This window comes from Zonotrichia albicollis, chromosome Z (genome assembly GCF_047830755.1).
Source record: "Zonotrichia albicollis isolate bZonAlb1 chromosome Z, bZonAlb1.hap1, whole genome shotgun sequence".
Lineage (NCBI taxonomy): Eukaryota > Metazoa > Chordata > Aves > Passeriformes > Passerellidae > Zonotrichia > Zonotrichia albicollis.
This window is the reverse complement of record NC_133860.1, coordinates 24522222-24543991: the sequence shown is the minus strand read 5'-3', so window position 1 is coordinate 24543991 and position 21770 is coordinate 24522222. Positions and strand designations below refer to the sequence as shown.

The window sequence follows — 21770 nt, the reverse complement described above, 5'->3', positions numbered from 1 at the left end:
TAAACCACGCTGAATGAAATACTGTAATGCAACTTTTCTGTGTTTGATAAATGATCCATTTGTCATTGTTCATTGCTGTCATATTTTCACAGTGGTTGATGCAGACATTGCCTGCCATTACAAAAGGTCTCCAATGCACCTTTTTGCCTACAGAGTTCACACACACAGACTAGGTAAGAGTAATATAGGAATATCAAATGCCGAACAGAAAAATGTTGACCTTGCAACATGTTTTTTTAAGTATATCTCACTACTCATGTATATTGATATCTTATAGGTAAAGTTGTGAGTGGATACAGAGTGAGAAATGGTCAATGGACGTTGATTGGTAGGCAGAGTCCACAACTACCACAGGTTGGTTGGGTTCTTTTTAGTTCTGAATGTAAATTTTAATTATCTTTGTTTCAAACTGAGAAACTGAAGTAGAAATCACGTGTCCACAGATTTGCATTATGGTGTTTCCAGTGATTATGTGCTGTTCTGCTCCTGGAAGTGAATATTGCCAAGTATTATCACAATTAGATTACGGTGCAAAAGTAATTTCAGATATTAGCGCCATCGTTCTCATCAGTGTCTATTAACAGAGAGAATATTAAGTACTTTTACTGATTGTGGTGAATGATCCTCTTTTCCAGGCATTCTATCCTGTGCAATATCCAGTAGACATTAGCTATGATGATATCCTAGCAGCCAGATGTGTGTTCAGTGGGGAAGGCAGAACTACAGAAACACATATAGGGTAAATTTTATCTATTTGCTTCATTTCAGAACCTGTTTTACCAGAGTGTTGGTTATATGTAGAAATGTTTTTGTTTCATGTCTTCTTCCAACGTAATTCTAAGAAACAGTTTCTGCCAGAATGTTTTGTTATGCTGTCTGATCTGTTTAAGATTTCACTCCACATGATGTTCATTGATGTTACTTATGTGAATATTCGCTTTGCTGAAGTCTTCAAACACTTCTGAAGTGAAGCTGTACTGCCGGACAACTTACTCAGATGTTGGGCTGATCTGTTCTTAGAGAACGATTCAGAATATCAATTCTAGAAAATATTTTTTTTAATCAGGTGACAATATTAACTGTTTATGATGAAATAATAAAACTTCATAATTCTCTACACAATTTCAAAATGAAAATGTATATAAGCTTATAAAATTCTGATGTTTTGACCTATTTTGCAAAATCTAGTCGTTAAAAATCTGGACCAATACTGAAATTACCTTTTTTCAGTATAAAAATGTAAAGGCTTTTATGAAAAACCAGAAATTATTAATAATAAAAATAGAAAAATCTGAACTGTGTTAGTCACTGATGCGACTCAGCCGCAGGTGACAGACACAGCCCTGTAATATCAACTGGACAAATACATCTGTAAAAATACATATAATATTAATATTCTCTTGGCTGGCTGTGGTTCTTTGAACTATAATTTAATGCATATGCAGAGAAGCAAAAATAACCTGGGGAAGTCTCTCCATTCTGGGAGTGTGCACTGCAGCATTCCAAAGAAAGAGATTTTTATTCATTGAGCACCCTAAGATTGCACCACAGTGGAGGGTTAAGAATTCAACATGGATTTTTCACCTTCCAGTGAGCAGTTAAGATAGTGATGTGTAGCAGTTGGAAAAAATGAGTTGAGATTTTTACAGATATCATGACACTAAAAACATAAAACCTTAATTTAACTGCTGACCTGTCTTCACAAGTTCAAAATGTTTCTGTCATGTTTCTGTAACTTTCCTCAGAGTAGTTCTTATTTATTGAATAATCCTAACAGTTTAAGAAACAGTCTTAGGAAAATTATGGTATTTTCTTTCAATGTACTAGTATGCTTTCAGTGGGGAAACTCTCTCTCTGTCCTTTACATTACAGTAATTGTTATTATTATAATTATTATTTTACTATATTCACTATTATTTGTTTGCACTGTAATGTATGAATCTATATGGTATGAATCATGCCATATTGCTTATTAGTATTATCATTATTATTTTTAGTATTACTATTATTTATTTATTGATAGTTAATATTTAGTATTATTATATTTTACCACAAGTTTTGCTTTGTCCCATTCTGGGGAGGACAGGAGTGGGGCAGTGAGCAGCAGTACTTAAATGCCATCTGAAATTAAACTACTATGCATATTTAGTATACTACTAAACTACAAATGCTTAGACACAGTAGCATGTCAGGTGAACCACAGTATGTGTAATTTCCGCATCCCATTTTCTACTGTAGTTTTAAAGAGGAAGCAATCACAGTGATGGATTTTGGAGGTCCAGCAGTGAAGTTAATGCTTTCTAAAAGCTTAAGCAGAGCTTGCCCAGTTTTGTAGTCTCCAAGAGATTCCAAACTTCCAGTGCATAGAAAAATAACCAATTTTCCTTTTGAAACAGTCTCTTCTCCCATGTTTCCCTTTCTCCCCTTTGGTTTGTGTTATTATTGTTGCTATAGTGAATAAATGAATGCTGCAGAATGCTGCTGGAAAAGTCAGCACTGATGTCTTTTCCAAACAGCTAATAGAACACCTCTGTATTTTTTTAATGAGTGTAGGCTCACTGTTTAATTATGAAAGCTAATTAAAAATCTTGATGTAAACCCCTATATTATATGAACTTCTATTAAGTCCTAGCTTACTAATTTTCAGGATTGTAGCTCTAAACAAAAGGTATGAATCTATAGCAGAGGAAGAATAATACCACAGTTATAAAGAGGCCATATATACTCTGCTTCACAAAGTAATATTTTTCAGAAAAAAACCCCTTACTTGTGCCAGCTGTTTTTTGTCTATTGAAGACAGGATTATGTAGCAGGAGAGAAGGGCCACTTCTGTTTCAAGTACATTCACAGCATTTATCAAAGGGCTGAATTTTGCTAGTTGTATCATTCCCCTTGCACTCATGTTTTTGTTACAGAAGCTTACAAACAAGTTATTCTCAAGTGTTCTTTTCTCTTTAAGAGATATTTACAATAGCTTAATATGTAACAAAAATAAATTTTTCAATATTAGAACCAGTGTGAATGACTGTAAATGAATGCACTTGATGAGGAAAGGGGGAGGATTTGTCCAACAGTTGTCCAACAGAAACGAAACATATATGTTATTTGCAACAATTTCAAATTCCATTTTTCCAAGATTTGTAGAAAAGTAAGTGATTAGTAATGTAATGAATGGCACAGCTCTGTCATATTTAGTCAGAACATGTGCCCAGTTGATAAAACAATGGGAACTGTGTGGAGTATGCTGGACAAATTAGAAGGAAGAGCTGTTTAAATAGGGGATGCAATTTTCTGTGAAATCAAAAGCAAATTACTAGGAAGTTCTGAGATATGTGGAGCTTTTATCTGAAGCAGATGTTGTTGTGAGTATCCTGCTGCATTTGTCTGCACTACTTTTCTCCAATATAAACCAAAATAAATTTCTGATACTCACTGCAGTGCAGGTATTTGCATGCTTTAGTTTGGGACATCTCAACATTTGATTGCAATATTTTAGTGTCCTGTTAAACAGGTTGGATGAATTAAATAATAGCTATTCAGCTGATTATTTTCTAAGTGCCACATCTTTTCTGTGCTGTGTAGGGGTACTGCCAATGATGAAATGTGCAACTTTTACATTATGTACTACATGGAAGCCAAGCATGCTGTCTCATATATGACGTGTACACAGAACACAAACCCTGAAATGTTCAGAAATATTCCACAGGAGGCAAATATTCCTATTCCAGTCAAGTCTGATGTGATGAAGATGATGCATGGACATCATGAAGGTGAAAAACACTTGTAATGCTTTTTATTCATGCTATCTTATGCTCACCAATGTATTTCTCTGTGTTGTGTTGGTATGCAGAATTTTCATAAAGAGCTAATGCAGTTCTGCATAAAATTCAAATTGCTAATTAATAAAGCATCATGGGATTCTGCTGTTGGTTTTGGTGGAAATGTCTGCTATAGTCTTTTGTCTGTCTCTTTCTCATGTTGTCTTCCAATTTCTTACATATTTTTACAGATGTGTGGCCAGTGTGCCCTAAAGACTGGCTTCTTTTTCTATGCCAAACTTTATATTAACAGTTTCTTAATGTTTGTGTTATCTTTTGTCTATTTCCTGCAAAACTGAATCATAGCATTGCCCTAGTTTTCTAGATCCCACTGCCATGTTGTGGGAGGAATAAAATTTTTACATTGAACAGTTGTAGGCATATAGATTGCAGCAACAGTATTATCCAGAGGTAGTCTGACTGATGTGTCTGTGTACCAAGTACAAGTTGTAGTTTTTTATTTCACTTTTTTACTGTTGTAATGTTTGGTATGACTACTATGATGAAAATACCACGTATTTGTCTCAGAAGGGTGATTTTTACTCAGTAGGATGGTAATTCCCTTCACATGCAGAAATTAACATCATACTCTAAACCCATTTTTTCAGAAACCAAGGATAGTGATACAAGTTCTTTGCTGCAGCAGGACAAAAAAGAAGATATTTTGGATCAGGGTATGCACTTACTTATTTCTATGTACATTTTTTATTTCTGTATTCATTTCTACTTCTATATTCTAATAGAAATCTTTTTTTTCTGATAGTTTTAGTGCTGTGTTGTTCAATATTACTACTGTTTATATATAAAAATGCCAAATGTTCATTTCCAAAGGGTGTTTTTCCACAGTAGGGGGATACTCAATTTCATTCCCATGCGAAAGCTAACATCATATCCTAAATCCATTTTTTAGAAACCGAGGATAGTGATACAAGTTATTTATTGCAGCAGGCCAAAAAAGAAGAGGCAGAGATTTCAGGCATCATTTATGCCCTTTGAACTGACTAGACTTTGACAGCATTAAATTGCTGTGTTGTGATATAGCAATGCTTAGTGCAAGCAAGAAAATGCTTTAAGTAGGTAATAAGCAGAAGCATTATAGTAAGGCTACAAAACACAAGTAATAAACAACACGATTATGAAGATTTCTTTTTAGTTGAACAGAGAGGGGGAATTGTGGGAATCCACAAAATCAGAAGGTTTTGGGAAAGCTGCAAAAGGCAGGCTTCAGAGACAGCAGAACTGTGATTAGAGCTAAGCAGCAGCCATGAGATAGGTCAGCAGAAAAGTTATTTAAACTGTAGAAAAGCAAGGACAAATAGAACAATGGTCTGTGTATTAACACTTGTCTAGAATAACTCCCTAAGCTACAGAAAAGTTTATATAGTAAGATATTAGGAAGTTTGAAGATTAATAATGGAGCTCTGTGCATTGTGTTTTAAGGCTTACAAGTAGGTATTGTATTCCAAATAAGCAGGCATTGTTTTAACCAAAGGTACATGTGCTTATAGTGGTTGGATAGAACTACTGTCAATGTGCTTTTGCTTTGTGTGATTGGTCAAAAAACTTATAAAGTAAACTGTAGCATTAAGTTCTTGGTCTGCTGCCTGAGATGTGAGCTGCTGGCATCTTCCCATTGTCATAACCATGTAATGAGACTGATGCTGGAAAATAAAACAGCTCAAGGCACGTTCCACAGCAGTCCCATCCCATTTGTGGTTTGTACATAGCCCCCGGCCGGTGATATATAGTGAGAGAAGTAGTACACAACAGAAAGAAAATAATATGGCTCTGTAGTCTAAGGCAATTTGATGCTCTCTGATTACAGTGTGTTTTCCTCTAGACTCTTACAAGAGTTGCAGAGTGGTTCTAGGTAGTTTGGTAGTCTGATGTTGAGATCTGTTTTCCCAGTCTTTTAGGATGTACAAAGCAAAGAACTGAAGCTAAGTCTGCATGTAGAGATCCTGCTGAAACTGACTGGAAATGTGGCTTGAATGTAAGGTGTGAAATATGATACAAAGTAAATTCATACTCTGAGATGTTTCTAGGTAGACATGCAAAATAAACTATCATTCTGTTTGTCTAGCAAAGTAACAGTAATGATGGACCTTAATTTTGGAGTACAGTCTGAGGTACTTTAATCCAAGCATGTGTTTCATAAACAGACATGACGGAATAAAAATGTTGGGAGAAATATTTCTGTTAAGCGAAAATATATTTTCAGGAGTTTTTGGAAAGAGAATTTTCTTTGAAAAAAGTTAAATATACATATATTGTGATGGCCCATTGACTGTAGGAGGAACTTTCTTTGTAAGAAAGTTTAACATCATAATTTGTAAAAAATGGGGTCTGAATAAAGGTTACACATGAATCTCCTATTTATTACCTGTTGGACGCCTATCCCATCTTTTAATTATTTTCATATTTTTAAATTATGTTTCATTATTATTTAATTATTTTTCATAATTTTATTTATTTTATGTGGTATACTTGCATATGACTGCATGCTCATACAGAGAAGTATTTTGCACAAGGTACACGGCTTGGAATATTTTGCTCGGTTGTAGCTGAATCTGTGAGTTGGGAAACTGAAATGTCTGTGTTGAGTTGCATATTTTCTGTGAAATTTTGCATTTCTAAAAAAAGCTGGTTACAATAAAAATACATTGAATGAGGTCTTTTTGCATCTGGGATAGAAATCTCTGATTGGTTTAAGTGAAAGAAGGAGATACAGCTCCTCTGCTCTCTGCCCATCTCTCTATTGTTTCCTTAAGGAGGAAAAAAAGCGGGGGGAAAGATGTGAAGGGGGGCTTGCAATGTCTTGTGGGGCAGGTGTTGAAAGGAAAAGGAGAATTGGCATGCAGTCAGGTCCTTAGTTTTTCAATAGTGTGTTTTTGTGATAATGTTACATGGCAAAACCATGGAAGCAGCATCAACCAAGAAGGTGAAGTACTTTTATGCCAGCATGGGTTACATTTCTTTCTAAAATAAATGTTTTATATAATCTACCTTTGCTAGTTTGTATATGACTCTGAGAAAAGAGAGGAACTTGATTTGGTAGGTGATTAAAAATCCTTAGGAGAAGCTTGAAATAAAAGACAAATTTGTGTTCCAGTTTTGATATGGGATGTGTAGAATGAAGTGTTTGCGACATTTTTAGATTAAGGCCAGACGTACAAGAAAATCTTCACATGTTTTCAGGCTTTGATAACATGTTGAGGGCTCAGATTGTATGAGATCTCTTAAAGAGAGTGCAAAAGTGAAATAAAAGTGACGGAATCAAACCTTGGAAGAAAATACCACTAAAAGATACTAGAAGTGATATATTCTGCTAGGAAATTATAATTAAGGAGATATATTCTGCTAGGAAATTATAATTAAGGAGATTGAGAATAGCAGAGGATTTGCTTCTCTCTCAGCACTGAATGATCCTGCTCAAAAATAAAAGATGAGCCTTTGATTTGGTTAGGATAAGGTTATTCATTATCTTTACAAAAGCATCTTCAGCACAATACAATAGTAGAAAAGGACCATGAGATCTAAGCAAAAAAAAAGGCAGTTGGTATAAATTGCATACCTAAGCAGGAAAAGCGTACAACAAGCATGGAAAGAAGCCATTTTAAATGGAATGTTTTGGTCTTCACTGTCTGACTCTTGAATTATGTTCTCTGACAGTGTTACGATGTTGTTTGACTGTAAACCAAAACATTGTTCTGTAAAAGAGTTTTGATAGTGTAGAGCCACCACAAGAAGTTTAAATTTACTGGAATATGCTTGTGGATTGTTTCACTCTTGAGATGTTGGTCTTGACAGCTATCACTTCTTCCAGAAAGAATAAGCTGCAGGTGTTTGTAGCCAGTTATCTTTTCCATCGAGGAAACTGTTGATAGCTTGCACCTAAGAAATGCAAGTATCTTCTCTGAAAGTGACCTAATCAAGCAGCTTCCCAGAGACTGCACTGCTAGATTTCAGTTTCTTAGTAAGATCAAATTGTTGATTCACCCATGTCTTTGTCTAGTTATACTCAGGTATTTTAAAGGCCAGGCTGTCTCATCACAAACAAGACCAAGCATTGACCAATGTTCCTTTCCTGCTGAGTATCTTCAGGCTAACAACACCTCCAACTGTTCCAGCTGGTACAAGACCACTGCAAAGTAGTAACACAAGATCATGCTTTGATGTTTGCTGGATATTGCTTTACATAGAGCAGCTTTTATTCAGAATCAATAAGTCTGCTCTTTACTAGTTATGTCTAGTAAATTTTGAACCATTTCTTAAAATTACACTGCTTACAAATATTGGAATCTGCCTGGACATCACAAGACAAGCTGAAAAAAAGTTAGGTGCACATTCAGAGTGTTGAATTTAGGGTAGGGTTGCAGGCACTGGGTAATCAGCAAAATTAAATTCTTCATCTTTTGTTCCTTCTGAATACTCTGAGTTCTGTCAAAATGCCAGGACATGGACAGGACACTTCAGCCTAGTGTTTGTGCCGCAAGTTTGGTGATACTGGTCACATATGTAGACTTCCTGGATGTTTGATCTTTTTGTGTATGTTGAGATTCCATATTAATTTTCTCAAACACATTCATTTAAGGAAAGGATCACAGTTTCAGGGCACCTGCACTTCTGACCACTTCTGTTCTCTGATGCACACCCTTTTCCCTTCATTCAGATAGTTCCTAAATATTTTAACTGCTGTGGTCACAAAACCCCTGCTTAATGTAAGCTCTAACAGGACAAGCTCATCCCTCATGTATGCCCATGTATAGTGGCTGTAGTACTCAAACTGCCCTACACTATACACCAGTGTTCAAAGGTTTGTCATATATCTTATGACATGGTCATAAGCTATAATGGTCAATGTCTCAGCTCTAGGAGAAAACCAGAACAGATCACCGACTAGAATCCCCAATTAATACCTTCCATAAAGACCACTAACTTTTCATTAAAGCATCCTTTCTTAAAAAATTATTCCCTGGGCATTTCGTGTTTTTAAGTTGAATTCTTCTGCTCTCTTTTCTTCTTGTCCTCTATTGAGCCCTGTCTTTTAACAGTTTCTTTTGAAGCAGCTAATACCAGACAGGTAAACAAAAGAACTGTTTTGTCTTCTTTTTATTTTTTCAATCAACAAGCAATATATATTTTAGAGACCGAGTTAATTATTCTGTGACAACTCTCAGCAACACAAGAGAAAAAATGCACCACTTTTGGCTGGAGCATGAAGCTGTCAAACTTCTTCACTCAAGTAAAGTGAACATATAAACTGAGTTCTGAAACCTTTGTAACAACTGTAGTATGTTGCTGTCCTTTTGCAGCCAGTAATTACAAGGCAGTTGATTAGACAGTTGATACAGAACTAGGAGAAGGTAAACTGTGCAAAGATCATTAAACTTGCTTTAAAAAGGTCTGCAGTTCAAAATAGCATCAGGCTTGTTTGTTTAAAGAGACTTCTCATAGTTACATTAGGGAGAGCAGTGCTTTTTCCGCTCAGACCTCTCATTGGAAATGATTGCTTATTGGTCATCTATAGGTCTCCAGCCACAGACAAAACCAAAACATTTGTTTTGTATGACATTTATTTAATTTTTAAAATAAAATTTTAAAAAATGAAATTAGTTGGGGAAGAAAAAGCCAGTGGAAGAGTATTTTAATACTAAATGTTTCCTTAGTAAAGGAAATTTCATCTAGGTTTCTGCTTCAGCACCAGTTGATGGTTGCTTTAGTAATTAAAAATCTTCCTCAGATATGGTTTGTATCCAAAACTCCTGTGATATACTTTTGAAATGTTTGGATTTGTTTTGAATCAGTACTTGGACTTGTTAAATGACAGTATTAAGATAATGGAATGTCTAGCTTTAAGAATTGCATTGGAAGCAAATAATCCCTATTTGTTGTATAGCTTAATGATTTTGTTTCTTCTCTAGTTTGCTTTGTTAATATCATTGAAATTGGCCTTGCTACTAAGGTAATTATTTTCTGATGGACTGTGTCATCTGGGATATTTCATTTCCAAGGGCAAGGAAGGCAATTCTACTCAAAATCATTGAACAGGGACTATTGAACAACATGACAGGTCCTCTAAGGATCATTTTCAAAAGACTTAATTTCCTCTGTCCCAGGCTATAAATGATGGTTTCTGGTTCTGAATGGGGTTTTTTGCGTTTTGATTTTTTTGTTTGTTACAGGGGTGGGGTCGTGTTTGTTTCCTTGTTTATTTCTTTGGTTTGTGTGGAAGCTTCATTATAGTTTCACCTTTCTAAAAAATGTTCTAGATAGCCTATCATAAAATAATACAATTTTTGAATTACAAGTGATTTGAAATAAAAGGATATCTACTTTCAGTAACTCTTAAAGTACATTGAATGTCTCTTTCCACTCAAATGATGTAGTGGTATTTAACAGAACTGATAATAGTTTCAGGCAGCCAAGAAACGTGGTTAATAAGTTCTGTTTTCATGGTATTTTTTTCTGTGAGCGATTGGTCTAGAATGTACTGAAATGTTTGTTGAATACCTAAGTTACAGTCATAACATTATTGCTAGCAAGCACATTGACAAGACAGTTTTTCCTCCACTGCCTGTTGATATCATTACTAAGGAGTGTTACTATTTGGAGAAAAAGAAGGAGTATAACCCAGACTGAATAAATAAAAGCAAATTTAATGGGCCATGTCTTCTTTTTTACTGTGGGTGTTACAGAATCTGCTTGTAAATGGGAAATTCAGTATTCTTACAGCTTAAGCTTCTTATACAATGACAGACTTCAAAGAAATATGTTTTTAAAGGTATCATGATTGTCTATTACTATCTTTGTAAGTGAAAAAATTGATAAAACTATAGAAATTTTCCCTCTTTGATTTATAACTCTACAGTAGCCTGGCAAATCCAGATAATTTCATCATAAGCGTTCTTTTACTGAGATGTGCACACTTTTTCCTTTCTCTTTTGCTTTCATTTTCCCTTCCTCTTTTTCTCTTGTTCCTTTTTCCCAAGAACATATCTCCAGAGGTGATGGATGATTCCTTGCTTGAGTGTCAGGTAAACGTGAGCATCTATATGTAATTTAAAGTCAGTAAGGATTTGACTGTATCTTTTCATACTAGAAACCTGGCTCATTCAGTTCCTGAGGCTGAAACAGTTCCTCTTTGCTACTTTTGTCACTGACTGTTTGAATAACTTTGTTACATGTTACCTTGTTGAAGCCTCCTAAAACTACTCGACCTGTTATAATTGGTTTATTTTCTCTTTTATCTTTTCTCTTTTCTGTACAGGTGATTTCTATTCACTCCTTTCTAAGCTGCTAGGAGGAAGGAAAGAGGTTGTACATGTGCATAAGCATAACCCTACAGAAAAAGCAGAATCAGATCTTGTAGCAGAGATTGCAAATGTAGTCCAAAAGAAGGATCTTGCCAGAGAGATCACAAATTATGATGAAAGGGACAATACTATTCTTGTGAGAGACAGAACTCAGAAATTCCACAGACTAGAGTCTACCTTGAGGCCACCAGAGAACAGACATTTCTCTTTACAACAGTCTAAACATGGTGAGGGAGGCTGGGAAAAAGAACATAAAGGAGGTGGGTTTGGGTTAATTTTATACAATAAAATGCAATGCAAGAGCTGTGATCCACATTAGCAAAATCTGAAGGGAATTTCAGTGGAGGCTTGGAAGTATTTTACATGATGTTCTTCCTAATTACTGAAATGTTCTCCCTCTAATTTAAAGGTATTTCACTGGGGTTCTTTCCCCCTCCATGTGTGAAGAAAGAATGTGTGCTGATGTCATAATACTAGTACTTCAGTACAGTATTATTTTCCACTTTTAGGACTTCTACTTAATGATTTTATATTGGTTATGCTAAAACAAGGTACACATAGGATATAATAGTCGCAGGAAGTGAAGAATTTAATACAACTAACTACTGTAAAATGGTCACTGGAATAATCAGTACATTTTATGGGTTTGCTGACTACCTTTATCTGTCAGATACACAATTTTATAAAATTTATTGCTGTAATTGTATTAGATATTTTTCTCTCATTCAGAAAGAGTGGTAGGTAATCCTGAAAAATTCTTCAGAAGTAACATTTTCTGCATATTGATTTCAAATTGGACTTGACTCCAAATATTCTTGTGCAGGCAGTTTTATTGTGCTAGAAATATAATTTATTCCCTTCAGGTTTCTATGACAGCAGAAACCATGGAATTACTGTGTTTGTTTTACCTGCATTTTGGTCTCTGTGATACTGACTGTCCTTAGCCTTACTTGCTAATGTGGAAAGCCAGATAATGCAGCATGTGATGAGTATCTCATAAAATAAGCTGATATTTGTGCATGAAAGCCATCTGTATCCATGAGCTGTAGCCAAACATGCCAGCTTTTATGTTGTAACTACCCCTAGACTGATGTTTCCACGTACTTTTGTACACATATATGTATCATCCATCAACCATTTGATTTTTATTTCAGTTCATAATGTTAACATGTATTGTCTCTGCTTATAAGTCCTGTGTTTGTATTTAAAAGAAAACCAAAGGTGAGGACTTGCCAATGTTACATTGTGCAATCCAATTAAATAAGAGTCTATCAAATTATTGGCAGAGGAAGAAAAAAACAGGTGGAATGTTACTATATGCCTGACATATGTGTAAGTCATAAATAATTCCATAAACCTGACTGGAATTAAATGTTCGGTAAAGTAATTTGGATAGCATTTCCTTCATGTGGATAGTTCAGTTTAGACTAATAACATGTGGTGCATACAAACAAAGAAGAAAACTCCTTTCTATTTTCAGTGATCCAGAAGAGGGGATGTCAGTGAGCTGAATAAATGGCTCAATTTGACATACCTTTTATAGCATGAATTCTACCACAGAAAGTATTTTCTTGGATATGTCAGTAGCCATATATTCATTTGAGGGTAATTTGTTAGCGGGGGACTAAATAATAAATGAACTTTCACATTAGGCAGTTTTGAGGTATAGGAAAAAAGGAAACTGACATTTTCCTAATAAGCATTTTGGTATGTTTTTTTACATTTATAATATCTTTAATTACAGAGTTCCTGACCTGCAGAAGCTGTCAATGCCATTTTTTTGGTAAAAGAACTTGGTAGCAATAAAGTATTTAAGCATATATTTTGTTTCTTTTTAGATAACTGTTTACATACTTAAAATCTTCTGTAAGAGAATTTTCCTCCTCAGGGGAAGAAGTAAAGTTGTCTTGATTTAATAAAAATTAATCCCCTTTGTAAAACATTTACTGAATTGAATTGAAAAAATTGTCTTAGGGCAAGACTCTACTATTAAATTAATTTCATTTAACTGTTTAAAAATCACCAGTATTAAAATAGTTTAATATTTTTAGTCTTGCAAATACTCCAGTTTTTAACTTGTAATTGCCCTGAAGTACCAAGTACCTGAAATACCAAGTGGCGAATACAGTAGGTAAAGTTGTTATAAATGTTCAAACTATACTACTGCTCCTCCTGCACTGTGGTTAGCTTGTTAACCTAGACTAGTCAATAACCTGTCAGGTTATTTAATATCACTGCAACTAGTACAGTGATATTAAATACCCTCTAAATATGTCAAAGAGTGTAATTCTCCCATTTTCAAAACTTCTTTGTGCATCGCTTAATTAAATTTGTCAAGACTTAAATGAGTGCTGTGATGGTAGGGAGTGCAGCATGACTTAAACTTCACAAAGTTAAAAGCTAGAATGATCTTCCAGGAAATTCTGGCTATTATATTACAGTTATGTCAGTAAATAAGGCACTTCTTTAGAGACTTAATTGCATGTTCAAAATTTAGGTAATTCTTTCTTGTTTTCTTTTTTTTTTTAATGAAAGGAACTACTCCGAGTTGAAAACTAGAAGATCTGGTTTAGAGACCTAGTTTAGAGATCTCATTCACAAGAACACTGGTGATCTTGTTTTTTCTAAGTAATCATAAATTACTTCAATGGGGAAAGTAATTTTCATTAGCTTCATATGAAACTGTTCCATGGACCACTTATTCTTGTAGGGAAATAAATTATAAGTCTTAGATAAAGGATGGCTGAATTTAGTGAGTTTTGTAAAAAGCTAGTTGCCTTGAGATAAACTTGTATAAAGAACTTTCAGAATGGACTGAAAGGAAAAAGGAAACACAATACTAATAAAAAAATTTTGGAAAAATGTGATAAAATCTAAAGATTGTATTGAGGCTAGAGCTCTTGTGATTAGACCGTATGTCACTGTACGTTCTTTTTATTGTTTTGATCTATCAGAAACCTTTTAATACTTTAAGTATAAATATTTTCTATTTTAGAGTATGTGTCTTCTGAGAGACTAAATAGAGGCCAAAATACAGGTCCTATGTTTTGCCTTTTTTTTCCTAGCTTTTTTTAAAAAGGCTCAGAGGCCTCTGTAACATGAAACATAGACAAGCTTTTTGGAGTTTACCATAAAGGGATATTGGATGAGCAAGTGAGGAAGCAGACACTCAATTTCCATTCTCTTATTCCTTCCAAAATCCAAACTTCTGTGAATATACCTGGCACTGCACCTGCTGTGATCAACTCAACTCTACAGAAGCATGAATATGTATAATTCTTTGCAACAGCTTTTCCTTTAGCTTGCAGCTTTTGTTCAGCTAAAATTTCTACAGGGCAGGATTTCTTGTTTTGGAAGTTTCTGATTACTGTCCTGGATACACTGCAGTTGCTGATAGCTTGTAGGATTCTTTTAGGTCACCTACTCTAGCTTACGATATCGCAGTCCAAACAGGTAAAACATCTCCTAGTCTGCAGTAGCTTTTCAGCACTGCTTTCATATTTCTCTTGGATAGGTTGTAGAGAATGATTTTCCCTTCACGTTATTCCTGTTGTTCCTCCTCAGACTACAGCTCTTCCAAGTGAAATGCAGGGGGAAGGTGTTATCAGGACAGATGGGTTGCACAGGTGGCTTAAAGATTTTATAAATAGTTTCCCATTAATTTTGCCTTTCATTGGAAAATTACTTCCAGGTGAAGGTGAACCCTCTCAGACTCCTTGGGGGCTGTGTTCTAAGGTCTGTGATCTGCCTTCTTTCAAAGCAGGATGCCCTGACACTTTGTGAATTTGGAAATCTTTTTCACCTGCCTAGATGGTACGCCAGTGACTGGTGTTTAGGATCAGAGCAGAACTCACAAACTTTACATGAACTGAAAATTGCAAAGTAAAGTGTGGTTGCTTTCAAACGCACTATTAGTGAAGTGGCTCCAGTTTCACATAACTTCAAAGAAATTGCTTCTTATTTGCCATTTGACTGTATATGCTACATGCTAATTATGCGTTGTAAAAATACCTGAATTATGCTCAACAAATCAATTTCTGAAAGGAAGCAGTGGTGGATTTCCTAACATCTAGAAAAAATTTCAGAATTTTTTTGTTTTCATTTCTTTCTATTTTATCAGAATTAGTGAGATCTCCCTCACCGTTACATTTTTTATTTTTGATAATCTAGTTAGTTTGTCTCTTAATACACTGCCAGAGCCACACAAGAGCAATCTCTTCCAAATACTATTTAAGTAGGTGATCTGTGAGAAATCAATCCTTGCAGTCAACTTTCCACCACTTTTCAAATATTGAACAGTTTCCACCTTTTATCCTTCTCAGTCTGCTTTTACGTAAGAGAGATTGAAGAGACCATACTTTTATCTTTTTAATGTTAAGTTCTAAAAGTAAATTTCTCTCCCTTAGTTGAGTTTTACAGTTTAAGACAAATACAAGAAGTCTTCTTTTCTTAGTGTTAAAAGCATTAATAGAAAAAAAAATATTGTTCACCTTCCACATTTCATTTAGTGATTCATGGTATTTATGTATATGATTAATTATATTTATAGATGCAGTATTTTATCAAACACTGATAGTTAATATTTAAATTTTCCTGCTGATTTCAATTGTATATTTTTGTAATCTTTCAGTGTATAAAGTATTTACATAACTTCTAAAACTTCTAGAGTATGTGTCCATGTATCCTTATAAGTTGGAGAAAAGAATGGAGTCAAAATCAGTTTTGACATTTGTGTCATGTATACATAGCAGGTTGCCAGTGCTTGTGCATGCTTTATTATGTTAAAACTATGCTTGGAATTGAATTGCAATGCATTGAATGGAAACACTGCATGTAAGAAAATGTCCATGTAATTCCCAATAGTCTGCACCAAATGTCAGCTAAGCATATTTGGATTTTTTAAATAAATTTGCTACATTATTATATTTTTTGTTTTTTCATATTTATTTATTTATTTGGTCAGATTTCCACATAGAAGAGGCTGTGGAGTGGACTGGGTTAGACCTCAAACTAGGCCAAGTTTCTGGGTTGGCTCTGGACCCTGAAAATAACCTAGTTGTCTTCCACAGAGGTGATCACGTTTGGGATGAAAAGTAAGTAGAGGCCCTTCCCAAATGGTGAGTTAGAAGGTTGAATTCCTGTGTGCTGTTTATATACCTTTTCAAGAAAAGACAGCTTGAAGTTCATTTTCCATTTAAAAATTTAGTTCTTTGGCTGAAAGTGCCAGAATAGAAATAGTGACTGACAATTCAAGATGAGTTATTAAGTCTTTAGACAGTAAGAATGTGTCTCCTGAGGAAAAGAACATAATACATTAGGTCTTTAAAATGTATGACCATGTTAGTATGATATTCACTGCGATTAATTATCCTTACTTTTCTATGTCTCTTAGCAGGAATAATTAGCCTGGGTGAATAATGTTTTAGTATGGTATACTACAATTAGTACTTAGGTTTAAGACATGCGAAGCTTTGTCCATTCTTCTTTGTGTTTATATACACTGAAAAAAAGGGATTGTTACAAGGTACTCTCTCAAAACAAACTTTATTCTACTCATTTGATAAAATTTGCTACATTTAGCATCACTCAAACAAAAAAAATGTCTGAACTCTAGAATGGTGGTCCTTCTAGTGTTTGTAAAATTATGTAGTCAGAGCTATATTATTTTAAGGACAGAACATTCCAATGAAGAGTACTATCTTTATTTTTACAGTGTTCTTATGTATTTGATTTTTAAAATTGTATATGTGTTTATATGGATACTTTTGAAATTGCAAGAAATACTGGGAGAAAGTAGTACAAGCCTGTAACATGTTATGTGGTACCATTTCAAATATACCCTTTAAAAGAAATTTCTTCCTTTTAAGCATCTGTTCTCCATATATATATGTATTTATATATATATTTATATGTTTAGCTATAACAGTAAAGGGTACGTTTGTTTTCAAATCCTGAGTAATTCATTTAAAGATAACATCATGTCTGAAAAATAGGACAGTATTCTGAACATTATGATAACAAATTATGCTTAGAGTAGTGTTTCATGAAAGAAAATAAGTTATTTAGGTTTTAAGGTAAATAACATAATGCAGCAGATAAAACAGTCATTTTCATTTCTCATATGCGCCAGTGATATCTCCAGCTCAAATGTATATAAATACAGACTAAATGATGCATTACACAACTTGTATTACTCAGACTTCAAGTATTGTGTAAAAGCTGTTTTTTTATCTTCGTACTCAGGAACATAAGTGCTGTTCTTTGTGTTGTTGAATAACGAATTGTAAAAATATTTGAAAATAGGCCGATCCTTGTAACATACATATTTTTGAGTGTCTGGCAATTGAAGTATACCAACAATCCAGAGCACAAAACTTGAATTTCAGATCCAACAGTGTTGGGAAAGCCTACAGGTTTTAAACAAAACTAAACAAATTCCCTAAAGCAACAGGTGTGCATGATGAATCAACCATGTTGAGAGACAGTTAGAACTTCAGCTTCATTATGCTGTGGCTGCAGAAGAAGATTGGAGTTGTGATATGTAATCTAGAAATCCATGTATGTACCACCAGTGCTCAGTAGCACATGGCCTTCCATAAAGGTAACTTATCATTAAATCCTAGTTCTTGAGGGCTTTTATTTCTGAGTCTTACTTTTTTTCTTCTTTTTGTGGAGCATAGTTAATCAGTGTATAGGAAATGTAGTGTTGATAGGGACCCTTAAGTCAGCTGAACTAGAACTCTGTAGGCCTTTCATGTAGAGTATGATGGTTTTAAAATGTATTTTGAAAACATGCCTGTTGTTAAGGTCTTGTTCCACATCTTGTCGCATGGAGAAGAGGCACACAGAAACGTGCTCACCCAGTCAGCCTTCCCTTTTTACTTTTGGGTACACATATGGGCATTGAGGTTACTTTCATTTGTTGTGATGAAAAAGGAAGGAGTAATGGGTGTTCTCATTTTTGAAGAAAAAAAAGTGGTATTTAGAAGGGGTTTATCATGACAGTTGTATGGAGGAGGCATAAGAAGTTAGCAGACTTTTAAGTTAACTTTTATCATTAGCTGCAAATACACAGTTAATCAAATATTCTTTACCAAATTGTCAACATAAATCAATAGCCTGAAAGCCTAGAATTTATTTTCTGTTTCAATGCTTCACCAGCTTAGTATAGAAGCAAATAAAACAAAAGCAATCTGTGCTGTTAAGCTTTGCACAAATGTTTCCAATGCATTATTAACATATGCCACGAAAGCTGGATCCTCATTCAGTTTAATATAGCTGGTTGAATGATCTATGCTGTTGCAAAAGGTAACTTCAGTCTACTTTAGAGGTTATGCAGTGACAAGCACTGTAATACAGTAGCAGTTTTGCAGTGGCTGTAGCATTCCTTCAGCATATGATTTTAAAAAAATAATCCTCTTAAATAATTAAGGTTCTTCTACAGCATGGTCTCTTCAGTTTCAGAACAGTCTTTGCTGTAAGCAGCATGTATTGTGTGGAGTGAAAAAAAACTATTCAGCTGGCTAAGCAGTGAATCAGCTGGAAGTTATTTTGTATTTTGTGATGAAATATGTGTGCTGTTTATCCAATTTACAAAGAACTTATTAGAGAATATCAGTTACATTCTTGTTACTGCATTCTTATCTAGGTAGGTAGGCTGAGCATAGTATCACAATGGTGATGGGTATTGATCAAGAATGGACCTCAGGGCTGTCCTTTCAGAGGTTATGAGATCAGGTGGTCTGTCTAAATTTATTATGTACCCCACAAGAAGGATACTAGATTTAGCAAGAAATCCTTTGCATTAATGGGCAGCAGAGGAGGGATGAGAAGTAAAAACATAAATGTGGAATTACATTGGAGTTTAACATTAGAAGTAGTAGATAAGCAGTGGATTTTACCTGTCCTTCAGTATCAAAGTGCAGAACCTATAAGGAAACCATGCTTTAGAGGAATATGAGTACTGTGTTTAGTTGTTCTCTTTGTATGCTTTTGGTCTTGCTGCTTTTAACCCGGAAGTAGTCAGCATTGTTTGTGTTCTTATGTACCGTTTAAATCAAAGGAGCATTGCCTGGAAATTAATCTCAAGCACTGGGAAGAAAAGAGTGACTGTGATTTTGTAGCATTCTAGTCATTCTCCTAGAAAAGAAGTTTGACAGGGAGAAGATGAATGGAAGATCACTCCCATAAACTCAAGTTCAATAGAATTTCTCTGCATACCATACAATCTCTTGTTTACACTGAAATCACTTAGTTCCCAGAAGAGCTGGGCATAGCAGAAAATACTTAGGCGTCTAGACAGCACCATTACTAAGAGCAAAATCATAACAAGGGAAGCCACTAATTATTTTAAGTAGTTTAGATAGTCAGTTCTGCATGACTAAGATTCTTTTCTTTGATAATTTGTGTAAATTTTCTGCAGTTATCTATCTATTAAAAATAATGTTAGTTCAATCCATCCATTGTTGATGCTACAGTTTGGTAATCCATAGCTAGGGCAAGACCTTATGAGTATTAGACTCCTTTTAAAATTTCAAAATTAATAGAACTTGTCATGGCAGATGACTGTCATGAATGGTAAAGAATATAAGAGCACCTGCTGAATAATATTCAAACAAGAAGGTACAATACCAGTATAGGCCTTTGTGTGTCATTGCCATTTATCCATTGTCTTCCTCTACATGATGGCAGAACTCTGGGGAGAGTTTTAGTACCTTTCACCTTTGGTTTAACCATTCTTAGTCAGAAGGATTATTTTGGCATTAGATAATATTTCTACCAGAAATTCAGTAATTACAGCTAGTTACTATATGCAATGGCAGTATCTAAATACTATTTTCTAATCATAGCCTATGCAGAAACCTAAACACATTCTGTATTGATTTTTCTAGTTATGTATAAAGCCAGTATTGCTTTTCCACATTAAAAATCCTAGACATATAAATATTTAATGTAATGGAGATGTGAGACTGTTATAGCTGTACAATACATAGTTTTAATGGCTTTATTCAAAGCCTTCTTTGTGACTACAAAGTATATTCTTGTTTACCAAGTAGCATCAATCATGGCTGGATTTCTCTTGGGATTTACAAATGGATTTAAAAATACAAAGTGGGAGCAGGGAATGGGCCTTGTATTCAAGCATTTTTCATTCACATCGAACACTATGCTCTAACGTTTAGCCTGAAATGTTGTTCAAAATATTTTACACTCTGTTTACCTTCACTAAAAACTGAACATATATTTTAACAGGTTAGAGTAAGAGCCAATGTCTCTGTAAGGATACAGACAACTATATTTTTATTTTTTGGAAGCATATGATAATTGCATGCCTAGTAAATGTCTTCTGGAAGGTTTATTCTGATTCTTAATGTATGAAATAGTGACACATACAAATGTTTTTTATTAATATATTCCATGTACCTTGAAAATTTAGTGCAATTTTGTGTGATGAGGAGAAATGCACATAATATCCTATAGTCTTGTGTAAGCACACTGTGAAAATAATAAGAACCGTAAGAACTGAATCTTGTAGTAGTAAGCTCTAGCAAAATACTGAAATGCATATGAAAAAAGAAAAAGCAGAAGAGATACAAACATGCATAGACTGCCTTGGATGGTACAAAGCACCATAGAGACATACCTGGTCTTACTGGCAGGTATGCCCTGGTGATTCCCTATTTTTTTTTCTTAGGCTATATTGTTGAATTTCTAATTTCTGTGTGGCCATGACAATGAAATTATTAAACAAAATAATTTGAAAAGGGGTTTTTACTTACTTGCTTTAGGACTATCTTTAATTCTTGCTGTGTTGATTTGGTGCTCCTTTAGTTTAGAAGTCATAACCTCAGTAGGAAATGTAGACATACAACACTATTAACTCTTACAACTATACACTGGTGTTATAAGGTTTATATTTAAAGAAAGAAAAAGCCAATAACCCCACACTAGAACTGAACTACAGAACTTGGCTTTAAGTTGTCTGTATATTGTTCATTGGTAGAACCTTCTAATGCTGGCTTTCTGTTCCACTCTTTTTGTACAGTTCTTTTGACAGCAAATTTGTCTATCAGCAAAGAGGCCTTGGACCAATTGAACAGAACACAATTATTGTCTTGAATCCAAGTAATGCAAAACTGCTTCATTCCACAGGCAAGAGTCTGTAAGTTGGGGTTTTTTTCTCTTACTAATTGAACTAATATTTACTATATTTTATGCCAAAGAGTCCCTAAACTATTTTTTTTTCTGTGTTTTATATTATATTTGTGCATTTATATACAATTGTGTAATTGTAGCCTATCTTCAGGTAAATAAATAAATAAACAAAGTCAATAAATAATAAAATTAATTTGCTATCTAAATTACCTCTATTTTCTAACATTTCGTATAATTGCATCTACCAGAGAGATTAACAGAAGTAAATCTTGTACATTGTCCTTATAAATGCTAAGGCAGCCTGAGATATCTGAGATCAACTGAATTTCATACCTGAGACACTATTGTCAAGAAAATTCTAAGCTGTAAAGATTTATTTTTCATTAAATGCTACATGTAGTTAGTATGTACATCATTTGGTTTTGATCTGTAGATAAAACTGAAATCTTCACATCTATATCATTCTTCCAGGAAAATGATT

General features: G+C 34.4%; 1 protein-coding gene across 6 annotated transcripts in view; it reads left to right on the top strand.

Moving 5' to 3' along the window:
- PAM (peptidylglycine alpha-amidating monooxygenase) overlaps nucleotides 1–21770 on the top strand; it is a 115308-nt gene that overhangs the window by 80830 nt on the left and 12708 nt on the right. For 4 of the 6 annotated variants that reach the window (XM_074532179.1, XM_074532178.1, XM_074532177.1 and 1 more), the window contains exons 10-17: nucleotides 93–173; nucleotides 278–354; nucleotides 636–739; nucleotides 3583–3770; nucleotides 4427–4492; nucleotides 11089–11394; nucleotides 16098–16227; nucleotides 21180–21296. In XM_074532179.1, coding sequence (XP_074388280.1) covers nucleotides 93–173; nucleotides 278–354; nucleotides 636–739; nucleotides 3583–3770; nucleotides 4427–4492; nucleotides 11089–11394; nucleotides 16098–16227; nucleotides 21180–21296 — 1069 coding nt within the window. The remainder of the gene's footprint in view (nucleotides 1–92; nucleotides 174–277; nucleotides 355–635; nucleotides 740–3582; nucleotides 3771–4426; nucleotides 4493–11088; nucleotides 11395–16097; nucleotides 16228–21179; nucleotides 21297–21770) is intronic. The other 2 variants (XM_074532181.1, XM_074532180.1) reach the window with 1 other exon arrangement.